The sequence below is a fragment of the Salvelinus fontinalis genome, chromosome 11, assembly GCF_029448725.1.
Source record: "Salvelinus fontinalis isolate EN_2023a chromosome 11, ASM2944872v1, whole genome shotgun sequence".
NCBI classification, from domain to species: Eukaryota; Metazoa; Chordata; class Actinopteri; order Salmoniformes; family Salmonidae; genus Salvelinus; species Salvelinus fontinalis.
The window spans coordinates 11580138-11600119 of record NC_074675.1 but is presented as its reverse complement, the minus strand read 5'-3'; the positions used below and the strand labels follow the sequence as shown (position 1 = coordinate 11600119).

The window sequence follows — 19982 nt, the reverse complement described above, 5'->3', positions numbered from 1 at the left end:
TGGTGAAGTGCATGTAGGGAATTGGTTTGGGGGGCTGATACTTTTCTTTTTACTTCTGTAGATGTCACGTTCCTGACCTGTTTTCTGTTGTTTTTGTATGTGTATGTTGGTCAGGGCGTGAGTTTGGGTGGGCAGTCTATGTTTTCTGTTTCTATGTTGGTTTTGGGTTGCCTGGTATGGCTCTTAATTAGAGGCAGGTGTTTTGCGTTTTCCTCTAATTGAGAGTCATATTTAGGTAGGGTGTTCTCACTGTTTGTTGGTGGGTGATTGTCTTCCGTGTTTGTGTATGTCGTTGCACCACACGGGACTGTTTTCGGTTTGTTTTGTTCATCGTTGTTTTTGTGTAGCCTGTTTTCTCTATTCGTGCGTTCTTCATGTTTTATGTAGTTCGTCGTCTAGTTCTGTCTACACCGTTTATTTGTTTTGTTAGTTTAGTTAAGTTCGTGTCTTTGTTAAATAAATATGTGTTCAAACTTCGCTGCGCCTTGGTTCCCTCAATACTCCTCCTTTTCGGTCGAAGAGGAGGAGGACCGCCTTTACAGTAGATCTTACTCTACATCTGGACTGGTATTATCGTCCAAAACTACATACACTTATACACTTTCAGTTCATGACCAATATAACAAGTTACAGCGATGATGATGATAATAATGATGATGAGGAGGGCGATGAGGAGGGCGATGATGACGACGTTGGAAAACGTGTGATTTGTATGATACTAACTGTTTTCAAAGTTGACCTCCTCTACTGATTAGTGTTTCATGTCACTGTCTCTTCCCCCTCAGCACCTGCAGTAGGTCCCAGCTGTAGCAGTACAGTCACTGTGCAGTCTGACTGAGGGAGGTTTTTGTACAGCTCTGTATCACTGTGTGAACACATTTTTACTATTGATGTAGTGCCAACTCTGACAGTAGTAATCTCCTGCATCTTCAGCCCGGACTCCACTGATGGTCAGAGTGAAGTCACTCCCAGATCCACTGCCACTGAATCTAGATGGCGTCCCAGACTGAAGGGTTTTAGACAAGTATATTAGGAGTTTAGGAGCTCCTCCAGGTTTCTGTTGATACCAGTTCAAAAAGTGTCCATTGCTGTTACTGTATACAGCACTGCTGGTCTTACAGCTGAGACTGACTGAGGGACCCACTGAAACAGCTTTCACTGCAGGAGTCTGGGTCACTGTGACCTGGCCTCTGGACTCTGAAACAGAGATGCCATGTATATTTATAATTTAATTGTTCATTCATTTGTCCAGTATAAAATAATTCCTTTATATTGTCAGGGTAATTTTCTGTAAATTATATTACCTTGGAGACAGAGGGCAAGTGTCCAGATGAAGATGGTGATAGAAGTCATGGTTGTTGTGGGTTCTGTTGTTATGAAGGACAGCTCTCATTCATGAAGTGTTAAACTCACAAGGCTATAAACACTACCAGAGCACTGAAGCATGTGCTGTCTATGCAAATTCTCCTCTCTATGCAAATGATGATCTGAGGAACAGCGAACACCATCAATGAATGATGAAAACGGCTATCTTACATGTCATCTAAAAAAAACATATGAGTGAGCAGAAAGTAGGTGTCTGTGCTTCCAGAATTCTAGTGGCTACTTACTGTGGGGCTCCAGACAATCTGGTAAGAATAAAATAGGATTTGGTCCTTCTCCAGTGGTTACAGCTGGTAACAACATAAACCTCAGTGTTTCAGTGAATCTAGATAGATGTTAAAACACATTGAGAGAAAGATATAGCACAGTAACATAAATTATACAGTAGCCAAACAGGCAATCAAACTCCACTCAAAGGAATTTAATCTAAATTGGTTCACTTGAAAAAAGGACTAAAAGCACAGAGTTTGCTAAAACACAAATGTACATAAAATATACATACACAGCCTTTTGCTTGGCAAATAATAAAGAAAAAATCAAGATGTTCAGAATGTCATGTGGTTTTGATCAATTCTCGTTAGAGAATTCACTCAAGCCAATCCCTTTAAAATGTTTAGTTAAGTTCAGTGAATAGGTCCATATGTCACAACACACGTGCACTTATAGTGAAATACATGACAAAAAACATTCTGTCCATTACACTTAGATTTAAGCACCGATACAAAGGTTAAATACGTGTCTGTTTTCCGACAAAGAAAAGTGGGATGGATGTTGAGTCTCTTCAGCAATATCCAACATAGCAACACTGCCTCTTTGATAGAATACAGTACCTCTCCAAAAACAACGCAGGAGACAGGAGACACAGGTCATTGTAATTGTTTATACACCTCTTTTCCAGAAGTCATTGTTGAGTCATTGCATCTTTCCTGTGGCTCTACAAAACTGTCTTCAGATTACACTAATGCTTCCTCGTGGTCAGATTGGAATAATACTCAGGTTCAGTTGCGTTGCCCTCGTCTGGCACTGCTCTGCTGTTTTCATGAAGCCCTGGTCAGCCATCATTTGAGAGATCTCTGTATAAATGTGTTCCAGTTCAGTGTTTCCCCTCAGGACCTCTTGGATTCTGTCACTGCCCCACATGTCAAGGAGGGCTTCAGTCTCCTCAATGCTCCAGGGGAGATCTAGTTCCCACGGTGATGGACAGCTCCCTGATTCTGGAGAGACTGAAAAAAAAAAGTAAACAAAGCCCCAACGTTGATAGTATAACGTAAAAACAGTATTTAATGTACAGAGATTAGGAGATTGTTTCCCTTACCTGTTTCTTGGACTTGGCCACCTGGGACCTCTCCCATGTCTGTGGCGCCGTTTGATTCCTCAGCCAGAGAGTCACAGGATAGATACTTGTTCCCGAATATTTGCACAAACTGATCGTAGAATTTGCACTCCACTTTTTCCCCTCCAATCCTGGGAAAATAGAACATCACATTTGGTTGTTGATGCAATGCTTATTCCTCATATCTGGTTAGTTAATGAGCTTTACTTATCTAACATGAGCATGGCAAACCTCTGGCCTTGAATACACAACTGTTCCATCAGTATGGAGTCTTCGTAATCAATTCACAATTATAAATAGTGGGTATCAATTTCAAATCCATATCTTTTCCCCCATGGCTTACTGTTTGCTCTCGCAGAACTGGCGGAAGTTGGCCTTTAGCCGCTTCACTCTAGACTGGCACTGTTCGGCTGTCCTCAGGTAGCCCTCGTTGGCCATGGCCTGAGAGATCTCAGTGAAAATGTGTCTGTTTTTGGTGCAGCCCTTCAGATCCTCCTGGACCTCGTCACTCCCCCAGATACTGAGGAGGACCTGGGTCTCACTGTCGCTCCAGGGGAACTTGGAGCCGCCAGTTAAAGGACGGCTAGCTGAAGACAAAGACACCCAATGAACACATTGTTTACAATGGGAAGGGGGTTAGTTGAAGTAAGACAACTCATTTAAAGGAGAACATTTAAAGGTATGGTATGGCTTTGCTTTAACTTTCCTTTGGTCAACCTCAAGTGTAGACTCCCAGACAGCAGCTTCCTCATTGTCTAACGAATCTTCAGCCAAACTGTCGACGTTGAGCTCCCTCGAGAAATTCTCCTCCATCTGGTCGTAGAACTTACATTCCCTTCTGAGGAAATACTGTTAGACATACTGTTCAGGGGGAATTTCAGTTAGATCATCAACAGTGATAAAAACAAGACTGCAAATACATAGTTTATTAATGAGATGAAAGGCATCAATTTATATCCGATGTTGTGGTGTAATTTATAAATACAAAAACTAGACATGAAATGGTCCTTTGCATACATTTGTCATGGTGGAAGCTGGCCTTGAGTCGCTTGATGCGGGTGTGGCACTGCTCAGCCGTCCTGATGAACCCCTGGGCCATCATCCTCCGTGAGATGTACTCAAACACATGTCTGTTCTTCAAGCAGCCTCGGAGGGAGAGTATATTAGGTGGATACTAAGTACATTTTTAGAAGATTTATTACGACTACCGTGCTGATTTAACCTGACCAGGACAAACAACTGTTGGCACTGACACAGGAAAATCACAGGGCCCTAATTACATTAGACTTCGAGGGTAAAGATGATGAGGAGGCACCATACATGTTTCCTGATCTGCTTCCTCAGTGGGATCTAGAATGAAGTCATCACACAAATCAACAATCTCTGCATTGAGGGAGAGCGTGTCGTTGCCGAGCACCGGCTCCAGGAACCTGTAGTATCTGAAGAGTAAGGGCTCCCCTCCGTTTCTGTAGGTACGACCAGAGGTAGAGGGAGGTGGAGAACAGTGGGAGGTGAAGGGTTAATTTGTAGCAGGTCCCATTTTAGGCACCATGACTCGCCTTAACCACAAATAATCTGTGTTTTCCACTTACGCCCTGCTGTGGAGACAACGTCGGTAGGTTTTCCTCAGCCGCTTAATCCTCGAGTGGCACTGCTCAGCCGTTTTGAAGTGCCCCATGGTGGCCAGCTTCTCTGCTATGTCGGCAAAAATGTGCCCGTTGCGGACGCAACCTCGGAGGCTCGTCTAGACCTCCTCGTTCCCCCACAGCTCAATGAGGGCCAGCGTCTCTGGCTCTGACCATGGGGTGTGTCTCATCCCATCCGCACCTGCTCCCGGAAACATATACATTGGAAACCTCCAGATCTTAGCTATCGCTCTGCTGATTGGATTGACTGAGTCTTCAGTGTAAACAGACAACTGTCTGTATTACCACCGTACCTGTGTCCTGGTCTACTGTTTGATCATCTCTTTCATCATACTCATCAATGGAGGCCGCTTCATGCCCAAGTATTCGCTCCAGCTGATTGTAGAACTTGTATTCCACTCTATTTCTTCCACATCTAAGAAGACCAGACAGAAAAGAAAGCCATTTTGATGAGAAAAAAAAGTGTCCCGAAATTTTTCTGGGATGCAGTATTCTGGCTATGGGTTAGATTAGAGTACACTTATTTGCATGTTTCTGTAAATTAATATCAACATAAAAACATCAGAAGGTGTCCAATTTAAACCTGTTTTGTACACACATACTTTTTCCTGTCGTAGCACTGACGGAAGTTGTTCCTCGTGGACTTGACTTTCCAACGACACTGCTCTGGGGTCTTGGAGTACCCTTGGTCATGCATCTTTTCTGATGTGTCCATGTAGATGGGGCCGTTGTGGACAAAGTCTCTCAGCACCCTCTGAACCTCGTCCTCCACCCAGATGTCAATGAGGGCCAGGGTCTCAGGTTCTGACCACGAGCCTGGTGTGATCCTCTCAGAAGTGGTGTAGTTGTCCGCTTCTGTAGACTCTAAATACATTTTTATTTTATCCTTATTTCAACAGGAAAAGCCCATTGAGACCCAGAGCCTTTTTTTCAAGGGAGACCTGGACAGGAAGGCAGCAACAATCAATACATAATTAAAACATACAGCAAAACAGTACAATTCAGCAACATGATCCAGCCTAAAAAAAACATTTACACGCCTCTGTAACAGAATCTCCCATGAAAAATGTACATTTACATGAAAGTGTCCCTGTTTAGACTTGGCAATGCAACTTGTGTTGAGGGGACGGCACCTACAGTAGAACCAGTAGCTAAATATGATGGAAAAAACAGGGTTCAATCTGGCATACCCATGCAGTGTCATTAGATAGTTTGCATAGTTTGAAATGAGCTGAACTTTTACCTTGAAGTGAGTCACTGTTTGATTCCTCTGATATGTCATTGGTCAAGTCTGTCACCACTGTGCTGCTGGAGGGAGGCTGCCTCTCAAGTATTTGCTCCAAAATATCGTAGCACTTCAAATCAACCTGCTCAGATGAACTAGGAACAGCACAGGTAGAAAGAGATTGAATCTAATTTTGCAATCTGTAATCCAATTCACATGAGCTAAATTACAAATGTATCAATAACAGAAACTGAAACGCAATGGCTACCTGATGGTTTCTTGGCACTGACGATAGCTGGCTTTCAATCGCTTTATCCTGGTGTGGCACTGCTCTGCAGTTCTGTAATAACCACGGATGTTGACATTTTCCGAAATCTCTGAGTATATGTGACCGTTGTGAGGACAGCGCTTCAGGTTCTGCTGCACAGTGTCGTCTCCCCAGAGCTCCAGGAGAATCATCGTCTCGCCGTCCACCCAGGGGATCTTCTTCCTGTCCCATGGCACGCCCACTATAGCCTCTGGATGGATCAGACTCAAAGAGAAAGAGTGTGTGAGAAAGACTGGCCCAATCCCAAACTGTCCACTCACCCTTATCCCTAACCCGTTGTTGCCTCCACCTCTCAGATATCAAAGAATGAGTCAGATATACTAGGATGAGTTTCTTCCCAGTCCTTCTATACCCATACAGGGGTCTTCAAGTTGATATTATTAGATTTTACTAGTGAAAGTAAAACATATATATGGGGGGATTGTAAATTATGCACACAATTACATTGACGGAAGCCACAATTATCTTCAATATTAAATCTGATCTACCCCCATATAATACATGTATTTTATTTTATTATGTCACCCCCACTTCTAAAACCAAAGTTGCGCCCCTGATTATACTAGTACTTCAGTACTATCGGTGTGTATTGTACTGTTGACCACGATGTCCTTCTGGACATACTGGAGAGTAGGGTTGGCCTCTCCGGTCCAGGCCTAAATTGGTTTAACCGGCGGAGAGTTTTTTTGTCACCCTTGGTGAACATAAAAATACGTATCACATGTGGCATTTCACAAGGTTCGATTTTGGGTCCTGTACTGTTCAGTTCATATATGTTATCATAAAGCACAGCATTGATTTTTACTGCTACGCAGATGATACACAAATTTACATTTTTGTGTCACCAGAGACGTTTAGCTCCAATTATTAGACTGTATTAGTGATTTAAATACTTGGATGGCTAACAATTTCCACCAGCTAAATCAAGACAAGACTGAGGTACTTATTGTTGGAGCCAAAGCACAGAGAGAGAATCTGGCTGCACATTTTAATTCACGGGCAATAAAGAAAAGCTGATACGGAGAATCTCATCCATGCTTTTCTTACAAGCATGCTTGACCACTGTAATGCTCTCCTGTCTGGTCTACCCAAGAAAGCCATTGGTCAACTGCAAAACATACAACATGCTGCAGTACGGGTACTGACCAAGTCCAGATGGAGAGCAAACATTATACCGGTTTTAAGGTCTCTGCACTGGCTGCCTGTGAGTTTTAGAATTCACATTAAGATTGTTTTTTAAATCAATCCATTAGTGTGCACCCCAATACATGTCAAACATGCTTTTAAGTTATGTACCCAGTAAGTCCCTCAGCTCCTCTGGCACTGGCCTTATAACTATCCTAAAGCCTAGGACCAAGAAGCATGGAGAGGGAGCCTTTAGTTATTATGCCCCCAACCTCTGGAATAGCCTGCCAGAGAACCTGAGGGGGGCTGAAACTGTGGGCATATTTAAAAGAGATATTTTAAATATTTTTTACTTAGCTTTCCTTAGGATGCTTTTTAGTTGTTTAGTTCGTGTCATTCTTTTGTTTTTTATCTTATGTTCGTTGTTTAGCAAATATTTCAGCTTTATTTTCATCGTTTTTTGTTTTTTCCTGTAAAGCACATAGTGTTGCATTCCATGTCTGAAATGTGCTGTATAAATAAAGCTTGATTTGATTTGATTGTATTATACTAGTACTTCAGTACTATCAGTCCCTATTGTATTATACTAGTACTTCAGTACAATCAGTCCCTATTGTATTGTTCTTGTACTTTAGTACTATCAGTCCCTAAAGTACTGAAATACTAGTATAATACAATAGGGACTGATAGTACTGAAGTACTAGTATAATACAATCAGTCCCTATTATATTGTAATAGTACTTCAGTACTCTCAGTCCCTATTGTATAATACTAGTACTTCAGTACTATTCAAACAAAACAAAATACAATTTTATTTGTCACGGGCAAAAAATAAGAAATCATTTATAACTGGTAATTTATCATTTAGAACTTGACTAAATAATTTTTAACTTTACTAAATAAACTGAAGTAAACAATAAAAAAAGGAAAAAGGAAACAGAAAAATAACAAATAATTAAAGAGCAACAATAAAATAATAGTAACTAGGCTATATACAGGGGATACCGGTACAGAGCCAATGGGGGGGTTAGCTGTTCAGGGGTGTTATTGCTGGGGGTAGAAGCTGTTAAGAAGCCTTTTGGACCTAGACTTTGTGCTCCAGTACCGCTTGCTGTGCAGTAGCAGAGAGAACATTCTATGACTAGGGTGGCTGGTGTCTATGGCAATTTCCAGGGCCTTCCTATGACACCGCCTGTTAAAGAGGTCCTGGATGAAAGGAAGCTTGGCCCCAGTGATGTACTGGGCCGTACGCATTACCCTCTGTAGTGTCTTGTGGTTGGAGGCCGAGCAGTTGCCATACCAGGCGGTGAGGCAACCAGTGAGGATGCTCTCAATGGTACAGCTGTAAAACTTTTTGAGGATCTGAGGACCCATGCCAAATCTTTTCCGTCTCCTGAGGGGGAATAGGCATTGTCATGCCCTCCTCAGAACTGTCTCGGTGTGTTTGGACCATGACAGTTCGTTGGTGATGTGGACACCAAGGAACTTGAAGCTCTCAACCTGCTCCACTACAGCTCTGTCAATGAGAATGGGGGCATGCTCGGCCCTCCTTTTCCTGTAGTCCACTATCATCTCCTTTGTCTTGATCATGTTGAGGGAGAGGTTGTTGTCCTGGCACCACATTGCCAGGTCTCTGACCTCCTCCCTATAGGCGGTCTCATCGTTGTCTGTGATCAGGCCTACCACTGTTGTGTCGTTGGAAAACTTAATGATGATGTTGGAGTCGTGCTTGGCCATGCAGTCATGGGTGAACAGGGAGTACAGGAGCGGACTGAGCACGCACCCCTGAGGGGCCCCCGTGTTGAGGATCAGCATGGCAGATGTGTTGTTACCTACCCTCACCACCTGGGGACAGCCGGACACGAAGTCCTGGATCCAGTTGCAGAGGGAGGTGTTTAGTCCCAGGGTCCTTAGCTTACTGATGAGCTTTGAGGGCCTTATGGTGTTGAACGCTGAGCTGTAGTCAATGAACAGCATTCTCATGTAGGTGTTTATTTTGTCTAGGTGGGAAAGGGCAGTGTGGAGTGCAATAGAGATTGCATCATCTGTGGATCTGTTGGGGCGGTATGCAAATTGGAGAGGGTCTAGTGTTTCTGGGATAATGGTGTTGATGTGAGCCATGAACAGCCTTTCAAAGCACTTCATCACTACAGACATGAGTGCTACGGGTCGGTAGTCATTTAGACAGGTTACCTTGGTGTTCATGGGCACAGGGATTATGGTGGTCTGCTTGAAACATGTTGGTATTACAGACTCGGTCAGGGACAGGTTGAAAATGTCAGTGAAGACACTTGCCAGTTAGTCAGTGCATGTCGGAGTAAACATCCTGGTAATCCGCCTGGCCCTGCGACCTAGTGAATGTTGACCTGGTTAAAGGTCTTACTCACATAGGCTGCGGAGAGCGTGATCACACAGTTGTCCGGAACAGCTGCTGCTCTCATGCATGCTTTAGTGTTGCTTGCCTCGAAGCGTGTATAGAAGTACCTTGTTTGGTAGGCTCGTGTCACTGGGCATCTCACGGCTGTGCTTCCATTCGTAGTCCATAATAGTTTGCAAGCCCTGCCACATCCGACGAGCATTGGAGCCGGTGTAGAAGGATTCAATCTTAGTCTTGTATTGACACTTTGCCTGTTTGATTGTTCGTCGGAGGGAATAGCGGGATTTCTTATAAGCGTCTGGGTTAGAGTCCCGCTCCTTGAAAGCAACAGCTCTACCCTTTAGCTCAGTGCGGATTTTGCCTGTAATCCATGGCTTCTGGTTGGGGTATGTACGTACGGTCACTGTGGGGACAACGTCATCGATGCACTTATTGTCAGCAGCATACCACCCTGCATACCATTGCTGGCTTGCTTCTGAAGCTAAGCAGGGTTGGTCCTGGTCAGTCCCTGGATGGGAGACCAGATGCTGCTGGAAGTGGTGTTGGAGGGCCAGTAGGAGGCACTCTTTCCTCTGGTCTAAAAAATATCCCAATGCCCCAGGGCAGTGATTGGGGACACTGTCCTGTATAGGGTGCCGTCTTTCGGATGGGACGTTAAACGGGTGTCCTGACTCTCTGAGGTCATTAAAGATCCCATGGCACTTATCGTAAGAGTAGGGATGTTAACCCCGGTGTCCTGGCTAAATTCCCAATCTGGCCCTCAAACCATCATGGTCACCTAATAATCCCCACTTTACAATTGGCTCATTCATCCCCCTCCTCTCCCCTGTAACTATTCCCCAGGTCGTTGCTGCAAATGAGAACGTGTTCTCAGTCAACTTACCTGGTAAAATAACGGTAAAATAAAATAAATAAAATAAATTGATAAAGCCAGTGACTGATGTGGTGTATTCCTCAATGCCATCGGAAGAATCCCTGAAGTTATTCCAGTCTGTGCTAGCAAAACAGTCCTGGTGCTTAGCATCTGCATCATCTGACCACTTCCATACTGAGCGAGTCACTGGTACTTCATGCTTTAGTTTTTGCTTGTACGCAGGAATCAGGATGATAGTGTTATGGTCAGATTTTCCAAATGGTGGGCAAGAGAGAGCTTTGTACGCATCTCTGTGTGTGGAGTGAAGGTGGTCTGGAGTTTTTTCCCTCTGGTTGCACATGTAACATGCTGGTAGAAATGAAGTAAAATGGATGTAGGTTTCAATGCTTTAAAGTCCCCTGCCACTAGGAGCGCCGCCGCTGGTTGAGCATTTTCTAGTTTGCTTATGGGTGCGTTCTTAGTGCCAGCATCGATTTGTGGTGGTAAATAGACAGCTATGAAAAATATAGATGAAAACTATCTTGGTAAATAGTGTGGTCTACAGCTTATCATGAGATACTCTACCTCAGGCGAGCACAATTTTGAGACTTCATTAATATTAGATTGTGTGTACCAGCTGTTATTGACAAATAGACACAGACAGCCACCCCTTTTCTTACCGGAGGCAGCTGTTCTATATTGCCGATGCACGGATAACCCAGCCAGTTGTATGATATCCATGTCGTCGTTCATCAACAACTCGGTGAAACATAAGATATTACCGTTTTTAATGTCCTGTTAGTAGGATAGTCTTGATTTGAGCTCATCCAGTTTATTATCCAATGATTGCATGTTGGCTAATAGGATCGATGGTAGAGGCGGGTTACCCACTCGCCCTCGGATTCTTACAAGGCACCCTGACCTACGAACCCTATATCTCTGTCTCTTCTTCATGCAAATGACAGGGTTTTGGGCCTTGTTCAGTGTCTGAAGTAAATCCTTCAAAGTCCGACACGTTAAAGAAAAAGTCTTCATCCAGTACGAGGTTAGTAATCGCTGTTCTGAACACCAGAAGCTCTATTCGGTCATAAGAGACGGTGGCTGAAACATTATGTAAAAAATAACGGCAGCCATCTCCTCCAGCGCCATTATTCACTATTATTAGGGTAGAACTGCGAGTGCTGTGTGTGTGAAGAATCCTACTCTTGTGTGAAGGAGGTTTTTGTACAGAGACACCTGAATGAATCACTGTGGGGGACTTTTGGAAGCGGCACAAAATAGTGCTGAAAAATAATTAAACTTTTGTCTTTCTTCTCTGATAAAACAAAATGTAATCACGCTATTGAACAACGTAATGAGATGTTATCATCTTCTCCAGAGGAAAGACTTTTAGGCTATGTATTTTCTAGAGATTTCTACGGACAGATTGGTAGATTGGTAGAGGGCAGAGTCTGTGAAGTGAAAGAATACCACCAAGATTATTTGGAAAAATAACTATGTATTCTAACTTGCATTTTAAAAAGAGCACATTTTGACATACAGTATTAAATGTCAGCTCATTGTTCTGTCGAGTTGTAGCTATTACTATTTCTATAATATAAGCAACAATTTGTATTATTTTCATGGTAGATATTAACACTGACATGGTTTAAAGGTAACCTCATCTATAGTTTTGAATAGTATTTTGAGGTCATTTTGTCTTGTGTCTCTGAGTAGATTTGACAAAATTGATATGGGGATTTACACTGTGAATAGTAAATCTGATTATTAAATCTGAATGTGTGATATTGTCACGTTCTGACCTTAGTTTTTTTTGTTATGTCTTTGTATTAGTATGGTCAGGGCGTGAGTTGGGTGGGTAGTCTATGTTCTTTTTTCTAGGTTGTGGTTTTGTGTTTGGCCTGGTATGGTTCTCAATCAGAGGCAGGTGTCGTTCGTTGTCTCTGATTGAGAATCATACTTAGCTAGCCTTTTCCCACCTGTGTGGTGTGGGTGATTATTTTCTGTTTAGTGTTTTTGTTTGCACCTTACAGAACTGTTGCGTTTCGTTCTCCTTTGTTATTTTGTTTAGTGTTCTCTGTTTAATAAATATAATGATGAACCCTTACCACTTACTTGGTCCTCACCTCATTCCAACGACGAACGTGACAGATATCAGTTTACTGCATGTCTTTGTAGATTTAGGGGTGGTTTGCAAAACACATTAAGCCTAGTCCTGGACTAAAAAGCAAGCTCAATGAATAATCTTCATTGAAAGTTATTTTAGGACTCGTCTTCAACCCCATCCTAGTGTTTTGTTGTTCTTGGTGGGATAAACTGTAGAGCATGAATGTAACATACATCTGATGGATTGTTTTGACAATAAATATTTTCAGAGTTTATTTTTGCCTTTATCTTTATAGATTGTGTTTTGTTGTTGTCGGTTGTTCTCAGTACTGTAGCTAGTTGTTTATCCTGTGTGTATTGTCTCTCATCTCCTCTATTATATTGTAGACTATATTATATAGGATTATACAGTAGTGCTGTGTGCTAAATGAACTATTTTGAGAGTAAGTTGTGCATGTCTTCTTGACTCAGAGTTTAAATACATTGTTTTGATTGGAGAAAATATACAGAAAGAGTTAATTTAATCATGATTCCAGTCATCACTATCTCATAAATAGGCAGCACATTTCATACTAATTTACATCAATCAGCTTCATTATTTCATTATTGTAGCATATAGCTACTCTCATCATTTCAAACAGAATTAAAAGTGCATCAGATCCAACAAATACTCTGCAATCATTCTACAACTGAATGATCCTATTATACTGTAGCACCAATACCAGTAAGAACAATTTGTGATATTTGGTGATAAACCTCTAAGATCTGCTCTCAGAACTCACACTGCTAAACAGTTACTTTCCATACCATAACATTCTAATGTTTAATTGCTAATATGGTGACAGTGCTGCTCTATTCTGGGACAAGCAGAACCACCCGGCCCTGTCTATGCAAATCTCAGTTTCACTCTGTGTCACGCCCTGATCTGTTTCACCTGTCCTTGTGATTGTCTCCACCCCCTCTAGATTTTCCCCGGTGTATTTATCCCTGTGTTCCCTGTTTCTCTGTGCCAGTTCGTCTCATATGTTCAAGTCAACCAGCGTGGTTTGCTGTGCTCATTCTTTTTCTGTTCTCTTTTTGCTAGTCCTCCCGGTTCTGACCCTTGCCTGATTCTGGACTCTGTACCCGCCTTCCTGACCATTCTGCCTGCCTTGACCTCGAGCCTGCCTGCCACTCTGTACCTCCTGGACTCTGAACTGGTTTTGACCTTTTGCCTGTCCACGACCATTCTCTTGCCTACCCTTTTGGATTATAATAAATAAAGACTCAAACCATCTGCCTCCTGTGTCTGCATCTGGGTCTCGTCTTGTGCCCTTATCCTCTGACAGCTATCAGTCTAACAGTTGAACAGTTTCACTGCCTGCAATACCCTGGACTGGACCAGATGTGAGGGAGTGGACTGGTTTAACCTCATGGTGGATACAGGGAGGTAGACATAACAGATATGTCACCATGTAATTAATGACAGATAAAATGGAAATTATACTTTATGTAGATAGTGTCTCATGTTTGAACCCAGCATCATGTCTCATTCACAGATCTAACAGTCAGGAACCTGCATATTGAAAATAGTTCATATAATCCTGGAAAATCAAATCCATTTCAATCAGACATTTGGTCATGAGCTCCATTTGGGTACTTGTTTTGGGGGCTGAAGTGATTGTAACGTTGAACTAATGTTGAGGTCATAACACCTTTTGTTTTACTTCTTACTTTGCCTTTGGACTGGTGTTGTGTTTTCAAAACCTCAAATAACTTTTAGATGATCTTTCAGGTCATGACAAATATGAGTCACAACCATGATGATGATGATGATGATGAAGGAGAACATGTGATTTAAATTACGCTTTCTACCCTTATTCAAGGTTTCCTCTACTGATCAGTGTTCCATGGTACTGTCTCTTCCCCCTCAGCACCTGCAGTAGGTCTCAGCTGTAGCAGTACAGTCACTGTGCAGTCTGACTGAGGGAGGTTTTTGTACAGCTCTGTATCACTGTGTGAACACATTTTTACTATTGATGTTGTGGTAACTCTGACAGTAGTAATCTCCTGCATCTTCAGCCAGGACTCCACTGATGGTCAGAGTGAAGTCACTATGAGTTCCACTACCACTGAATCTAGATGGAGTCCCAGACTGTAGGGTTTTAGACCAGTATATTAGGAGTTTAGGAGCTCCTCCAGGTTTCTGTTGATACCAGTGCAAATAGTGTCCATTGCTGCTACTGTATACAGCACTGCTGGTCTTACAGCTGAGACTGACTGAGTGACCCACTGAAACAGCTTTCACTGCAGGGTTCTGAGTCACAGTGACCTGACCTCGTGACTCTGAAACAGAGATGTCATGTAGTATTAGCATTCAATTGTTCATTCATTTGTCCATATAGCATATTCACTAAAACAGTAATAAGATTATTTAGCCTAATATTGCAATGGTCTGGAAAATGTTATGTAAAATATATTACCTTGAAAGCAGAGCGCAAATATCCAGATGAAGATGGTGATAAAAGTCATGGTTGTTGTGGTTTCTGTTGTTATGAAGGACAGCTCTGAGTCATGAAGTGTTAAACTCACAGGGCTATAAACACTCCCAGACCACTGAAGCATGTGCTGTCTATGCAAAGTGTCCTCTCTATGCAAATAGCCCTCCTGGAGCAAGGAACTAGACAGGACAAGAAATTATATGGTGTGACTTATGGATCACAACATTCCAATTTAATGCTTTTAGCCCTTACCATCCAGTATTGCACAAAACACACACACTCATAATATTGATTTATATGGAACTTCTTTCAGATAACAAATGCCTCATTTGGTAACATATGGGATATACAATGAGTATACAAAACATTAGGAGCACCTTCCTAATATTGAGTTGCACCCACCCTTTTGCTCTCAGAACAGCCAACATTTTTTTCGGGGCATGGACTCTACAAGGTGTCGAAAGCGTTCCACAGGGATGCTTGCCCATGTTGTATCCAATGCTTCCCACAGTTGTGTCAAATTGGCTGGTAGTGGATCTCTACTCTGAATAGCTTGTTCCGTCTCATCTCACAGATGGTCATTTGGATTGAGATCTGGTGACTGGGCAAGCCACTGCAGTAAGCTGAATTCACTGTCATGTTCGTACAGTTGAACCATTCCTGGACAATGCTAGCCTTGTGGCATGGGGCATTATCCCGCTGAAAAAAATAATATTTGCAGATGGATGCACTGCTGCCATGAAGGGATGCACCTGATTGGTAATGATGTTCAGATATCCTGTGGAATTCAAACGTTGCTCCACTTTTGTCAAGGGACCCAATATGTGCTATGAAAAGACACCCCACACCATCACACCACCACCAACAGCCTGTAATGTTGACACACGGTATGATGGATCCATGTGCTCATGGTCTTCTCCATACCCTAGTCCTCCCATCAGCGTGAAACAGCAGGAACCAGGATTCATCAGACCAGGCAATGTTTGTCCAATTCTCCAGTGTCCAGTGTTTTCGTTCCATAGCCTACTGCAACCGCAGTTTCTTGTTTTGAGCTGAAAGAAGTGGAACTCTGTAAGATTGTCGGCTGCCATATCCCATTCATGTCAAGGTAAGACGAGTTGCGTATTTTTTTATGGGTCTTTGGGCACCAATGTTGTACTAGTCTGTCAGCTGACTAACTGTAGCCCGACTGTTGCTCTGCACAATTCATGTCATCCTCCTTGGTCCTCTTGCATCAATTACCCATTTTCAACCACTTGCCTGTCGTTGGCTGGATGTGCTTTGGATGGTGGACCATTCTTGAAACACACAGGAAACTGTTGAGTGTGAAAAACCCAGCAGCATTGCAGTTCTTGACAGACTCAAACCGGTGTGTCTGGCCCCTATCACCATGCCCCATTCAAAGGCACTTTGAACGGGGTAATATTTTCTCTTACCCATTCTCCATCTGAATGGGACACATACACAATCCATGTTTCCATTGTCTCAAGGTTTAAAAATCCTTCTATAACCTGTCTCCTCCCCTTCACTTACCATAAATGAAGTGGATTTAACAAGTGACATCAATAAGGGATCATTGCTTTCACCTGGATTGACCTGGTCAGTCTGTCATGGAAGGTTTCTAATGTTTTGTCCACTCAGTGTATATCATCCATTGAGTGACTGCTTTCAGTTTAAGATGTTCGTTGGTCAAATAATAAAGGGAACAAACCTATGATACTCTCTAGACTGTAGTCCTCAACACTATCACTGGTCTAGTCCTCAACACTATCACTGGTCTAGTCCTCAACACTATCACTGGTCTAGTCCTCAACACTATCACTGGTCTAGACCTCAACACTATCACTGGTCTAGTCCTCAACACTATCACTGGTCTAGTCCTCAACACTATCACTGGTCTAGACCTCAACACTATCACTGGTCTAGACCTCAACACTATCACTGGTGTAGTCCTCAACACTATCACTGGTCTAGTCCTCAACACTATCACTGGTCTAGACCTCAACACCATCACTGTGTCTAGTCCTCAACACTATCACCAGTCTAATCCTCAACACTATCACTGGTCTAGTCCTCAACACTATCACTGGTCTAGTACTGAACACTATAACACTATGTCTAGTCCTCAACACTATCACTGGTCTAGTCCTGAACACTATCACTGCTCTAGTCCCTAACACTATCACTGGTCTATTCCTAAACACTATTACTGGTCTAGTCCTGAACACTGTCACTGTGTCTAGTCCTGAACAAAATCACTGGTGGTGTCCTGAACACTATCACTGGTCTAGTCCTCAACACTATCACTGGTCTAGTCCTCAACACTATCACGGGCATAGTACCCAAAACACTATCACTGGTGAAGTCCTCAACACTGTCACTGGTCTTGTACCCAAAACACTATCACTGGTCTAGTCCTCAACACTATCACGGGAATAGTACTGAACACTATCACTGGTGAAGTCCTCAACACTGTCACTGGTCTAGTACCCAAAACACTATCACTGGTCTAGTCCTCAACACTATCACTGGTCTAGTCCTCAACACTATCACTGGTCTAGTCCTGAACACTGTCACTGTGTCTAGTCCTGAACAAAATCACTGGTGGTGTCCTGAACACTATCACTGGTCTAGTCCTCAACACTATCACTGGTCTAGTCCTCAACACTATCACGGGCATAGTACCCAAAACACTATCACTGGTGAAGTCCTCAACACTGTCACTGGTCTTGTACCCAAAACACTATCACTGGTCTAGTCCTCAACACTATCACGGGAATAGTACTGAACACTATCACTGGTGAAGTCCTCAACACTGTCACTGGTCTAGTACCCAAAACACTATCACTGGTCTAGTCCTCAACACTATCACTGGTCTAGTCCTCAACACTATCACTGGTCTAGTCCTCAACACTATCACTGGTCTAATCCTCAACACTATCACTGGTCTAGTCCCTAACACTATCACTGGCATAGTACTGAACACTATCACTGGTCTAGTCCTCAACACTATCACTGGTCTAATCCTCAACACTATCACTGGTCTAGTCCCTAACACTATCACTGGCATAGTACTGAACACTATCACTGGTCTAGTCCTCAACACTATCACTGGTGTAGTACTGAACACTATCACTGGTCTAGTCCTCAACACTATCACTGGTGTAGTCCTTAACACTATCACTGGTCTAGACCTCAACACTATCACTGGTCTAATCCTCAACACTATCACTGGTCTAGTCCTCAACACTGTCACTGGTCTAGTCCTCAACACTATCACTGGTGTAGTCCTTAACACTATCACTGGTCTAGTCCCTAACAATATCACTGGTCTAGTCCTCAACACTATCACCGGTGTAGTCCTTAACACTATCACTGGTCTAGTCCCTAACACTATCACTGGCATAGTACTGAACACTATCACTGGTGTAGTCCTCAACACTATCACTGGTCTAGTCCTCAACACTATCACTGGTGTAGTCCTCACCACTATCACTGGTTTAGTCCTCAACACTATCACTGGTGTAGTCCTTAACACTATCACTGTGTCTAGTCATCAACACTATAACACTGTGTCTAGTCCTCAACACTATCACTGGTCTAGTCCCTAACACTATCACTGGTCTAGTCCTCAACACTATCACTGGTCTATTCCTGAACACTATCACTGGTCTAGTCCTCAACACTATCACGGGCATAGTACTGAACACTATCCCAGGTGTAGTCCTCAACACTATCACAGGTGCAGTCCTAACAATATCACTGGTCTAGTACTTAACACTATCACTGGTCTTGTCCTCAACACTATCACTGGCCTAGTCCTTCCCCTCCGCTCTTGCAGCAGGTTCCAGCTGTAGCAATGCAGTCACCGTACAGTCTGGCTGAGGGAGGTTTTTATACGTCTCTCTATCCCTGTGGAACACATCTTTACCATGGGAAGGTGTAAAGTCTCCTGTATCTTCCGCCTGGGCTCCACTCATGGTCAGAGTGAAGTCATTCCTAGATCCACTGCCAATGAATCTAAATGGAATTCCAGAGGTGTGAGTTCTAATAGAATGGATCAGAGTTTCGTTTTTGTCCAGATTTCTGTTGATACCACAATAAACAATAATGTCCATGTGTGACGCTCCATTGTAACAATAACTTAAAGGTCCAAGGCAGCCGTTTTTATATCAATATCAAATCATTTATGGGTAACAAGGAAGTACCTTGATGTAATAAATTCCTGTTAAAATAGGCAAAAATAGCTTTTAGGCTTAAAACTAGAATAATTTTTCTAGGACTGTTTGGGAGTGGTCGGAGTTGGGAGGAGAAAACTGAAAACTAGCTGATATTGGCAGAGAGATTTGGAACTCTCTTTGTTATTGGTTTATTAACCAACTTGCCACATGGTGATGTCACCATGGAAAGCCGAAACTCCCTCCAATGCAAACCTGATAATTAGAAGGTCCTACCGTATGTACAGTACATCGTATTTTCAACCAGGAACTATCAGGAAATAACACTGATACATTTTTTCACACTTTTTACAAAGTAATGCTAAAGTTAAACACATCATACTGGTATGCTTTCTGCTTGTATACCTTATACTTGTAATCTGCTTCATATCATATTACTGTTTGTGTTTTCTTCATGTCTTTTAGCAATCTAACTTATATAGAATTATTTTTATTTATTTACATTTTTTATTTTTATTTAACCTTTATTTAACGAGCAAAGTCAGTTAAGAACAAATTCTTATTTACAATCATATTAATATAATGTTTTTGAAGTCATTTCCAAAGTACTTTGTTAGATGTAGTTGTTTTGATGTTGTGTTTCTCCCAGGTAACAGTTCCCCTAACCTGACCGTCCTGCCCCCCTCTAGTGAGGAGCTGTCACATAAGACAACGGCCACACTGACGTGTCTGGCCAACAAAGGCTTCCCCTCAGACTGGACCATGAGCTGGAAAGTGGACGGCAACAGCAAGAAGCAGGACGGCAACGACGGCCTGTACAGCTGGAGCAGCACCCTGACTCACACTGCCCAGGAGTGGATCAAGGCAGTGTCCATAACCTGTGAGGCCCACCAGAGCTCCCAGCATCCCGTCACCCAGACCTTGGGGAGGGCTGACTGTTCTGGGTAG

General features: G+C 42.8%; 1 protein-coding gene and 2 gene segments (V, D, J or C); 1 reads left to right on the top strand and 2 right to left on the bottom strand.

Annotated features, from left to right (window-relative positions):
• Positions 1–829: 829 nt before the first annotated feature.
• On the bottom strand, positions 830–1381 carry LOC129865039 (Ig kappa chain V region K16-167-like). The segment is given in 2 exon segments: positions 830–1197; positions 1305–1381. Coding segments are annotated over 2 exon segments (384 nt in total).
• Positions 1382–1778: 397 nt separating this feature from the next.
• Positions 1779–5291, bottom strand: si:dkey-261j15.2 (uncharacterized protein LOC794828 homolog). The gene is given in 8 exon segments (XM_055939182.1): positions 1779–2606; positions 2699–2847; positions 3060–3303; positions 3493–3551; positions 3730–3862; positions 4448–4543; positions 4629–4777; positions 4965–5291. Coding segments are annotated over 8 exon segments (1350 nt in total). The 5' UTR covers positions 5237–5291; the 3' UTR covers positions 1779–2358.
• A 13497-nt stretch (positions 5292–18788) lies between these two features.
• On the top strand, positions 18789–19982 carry LOC129866053 (Ig kappa-b4 chain C region-like). The segment is given in 2 exon segments: positions 18789–18837; positions 19684–19982. Coding segments are annotated over 2 exon segments (348 nt in total).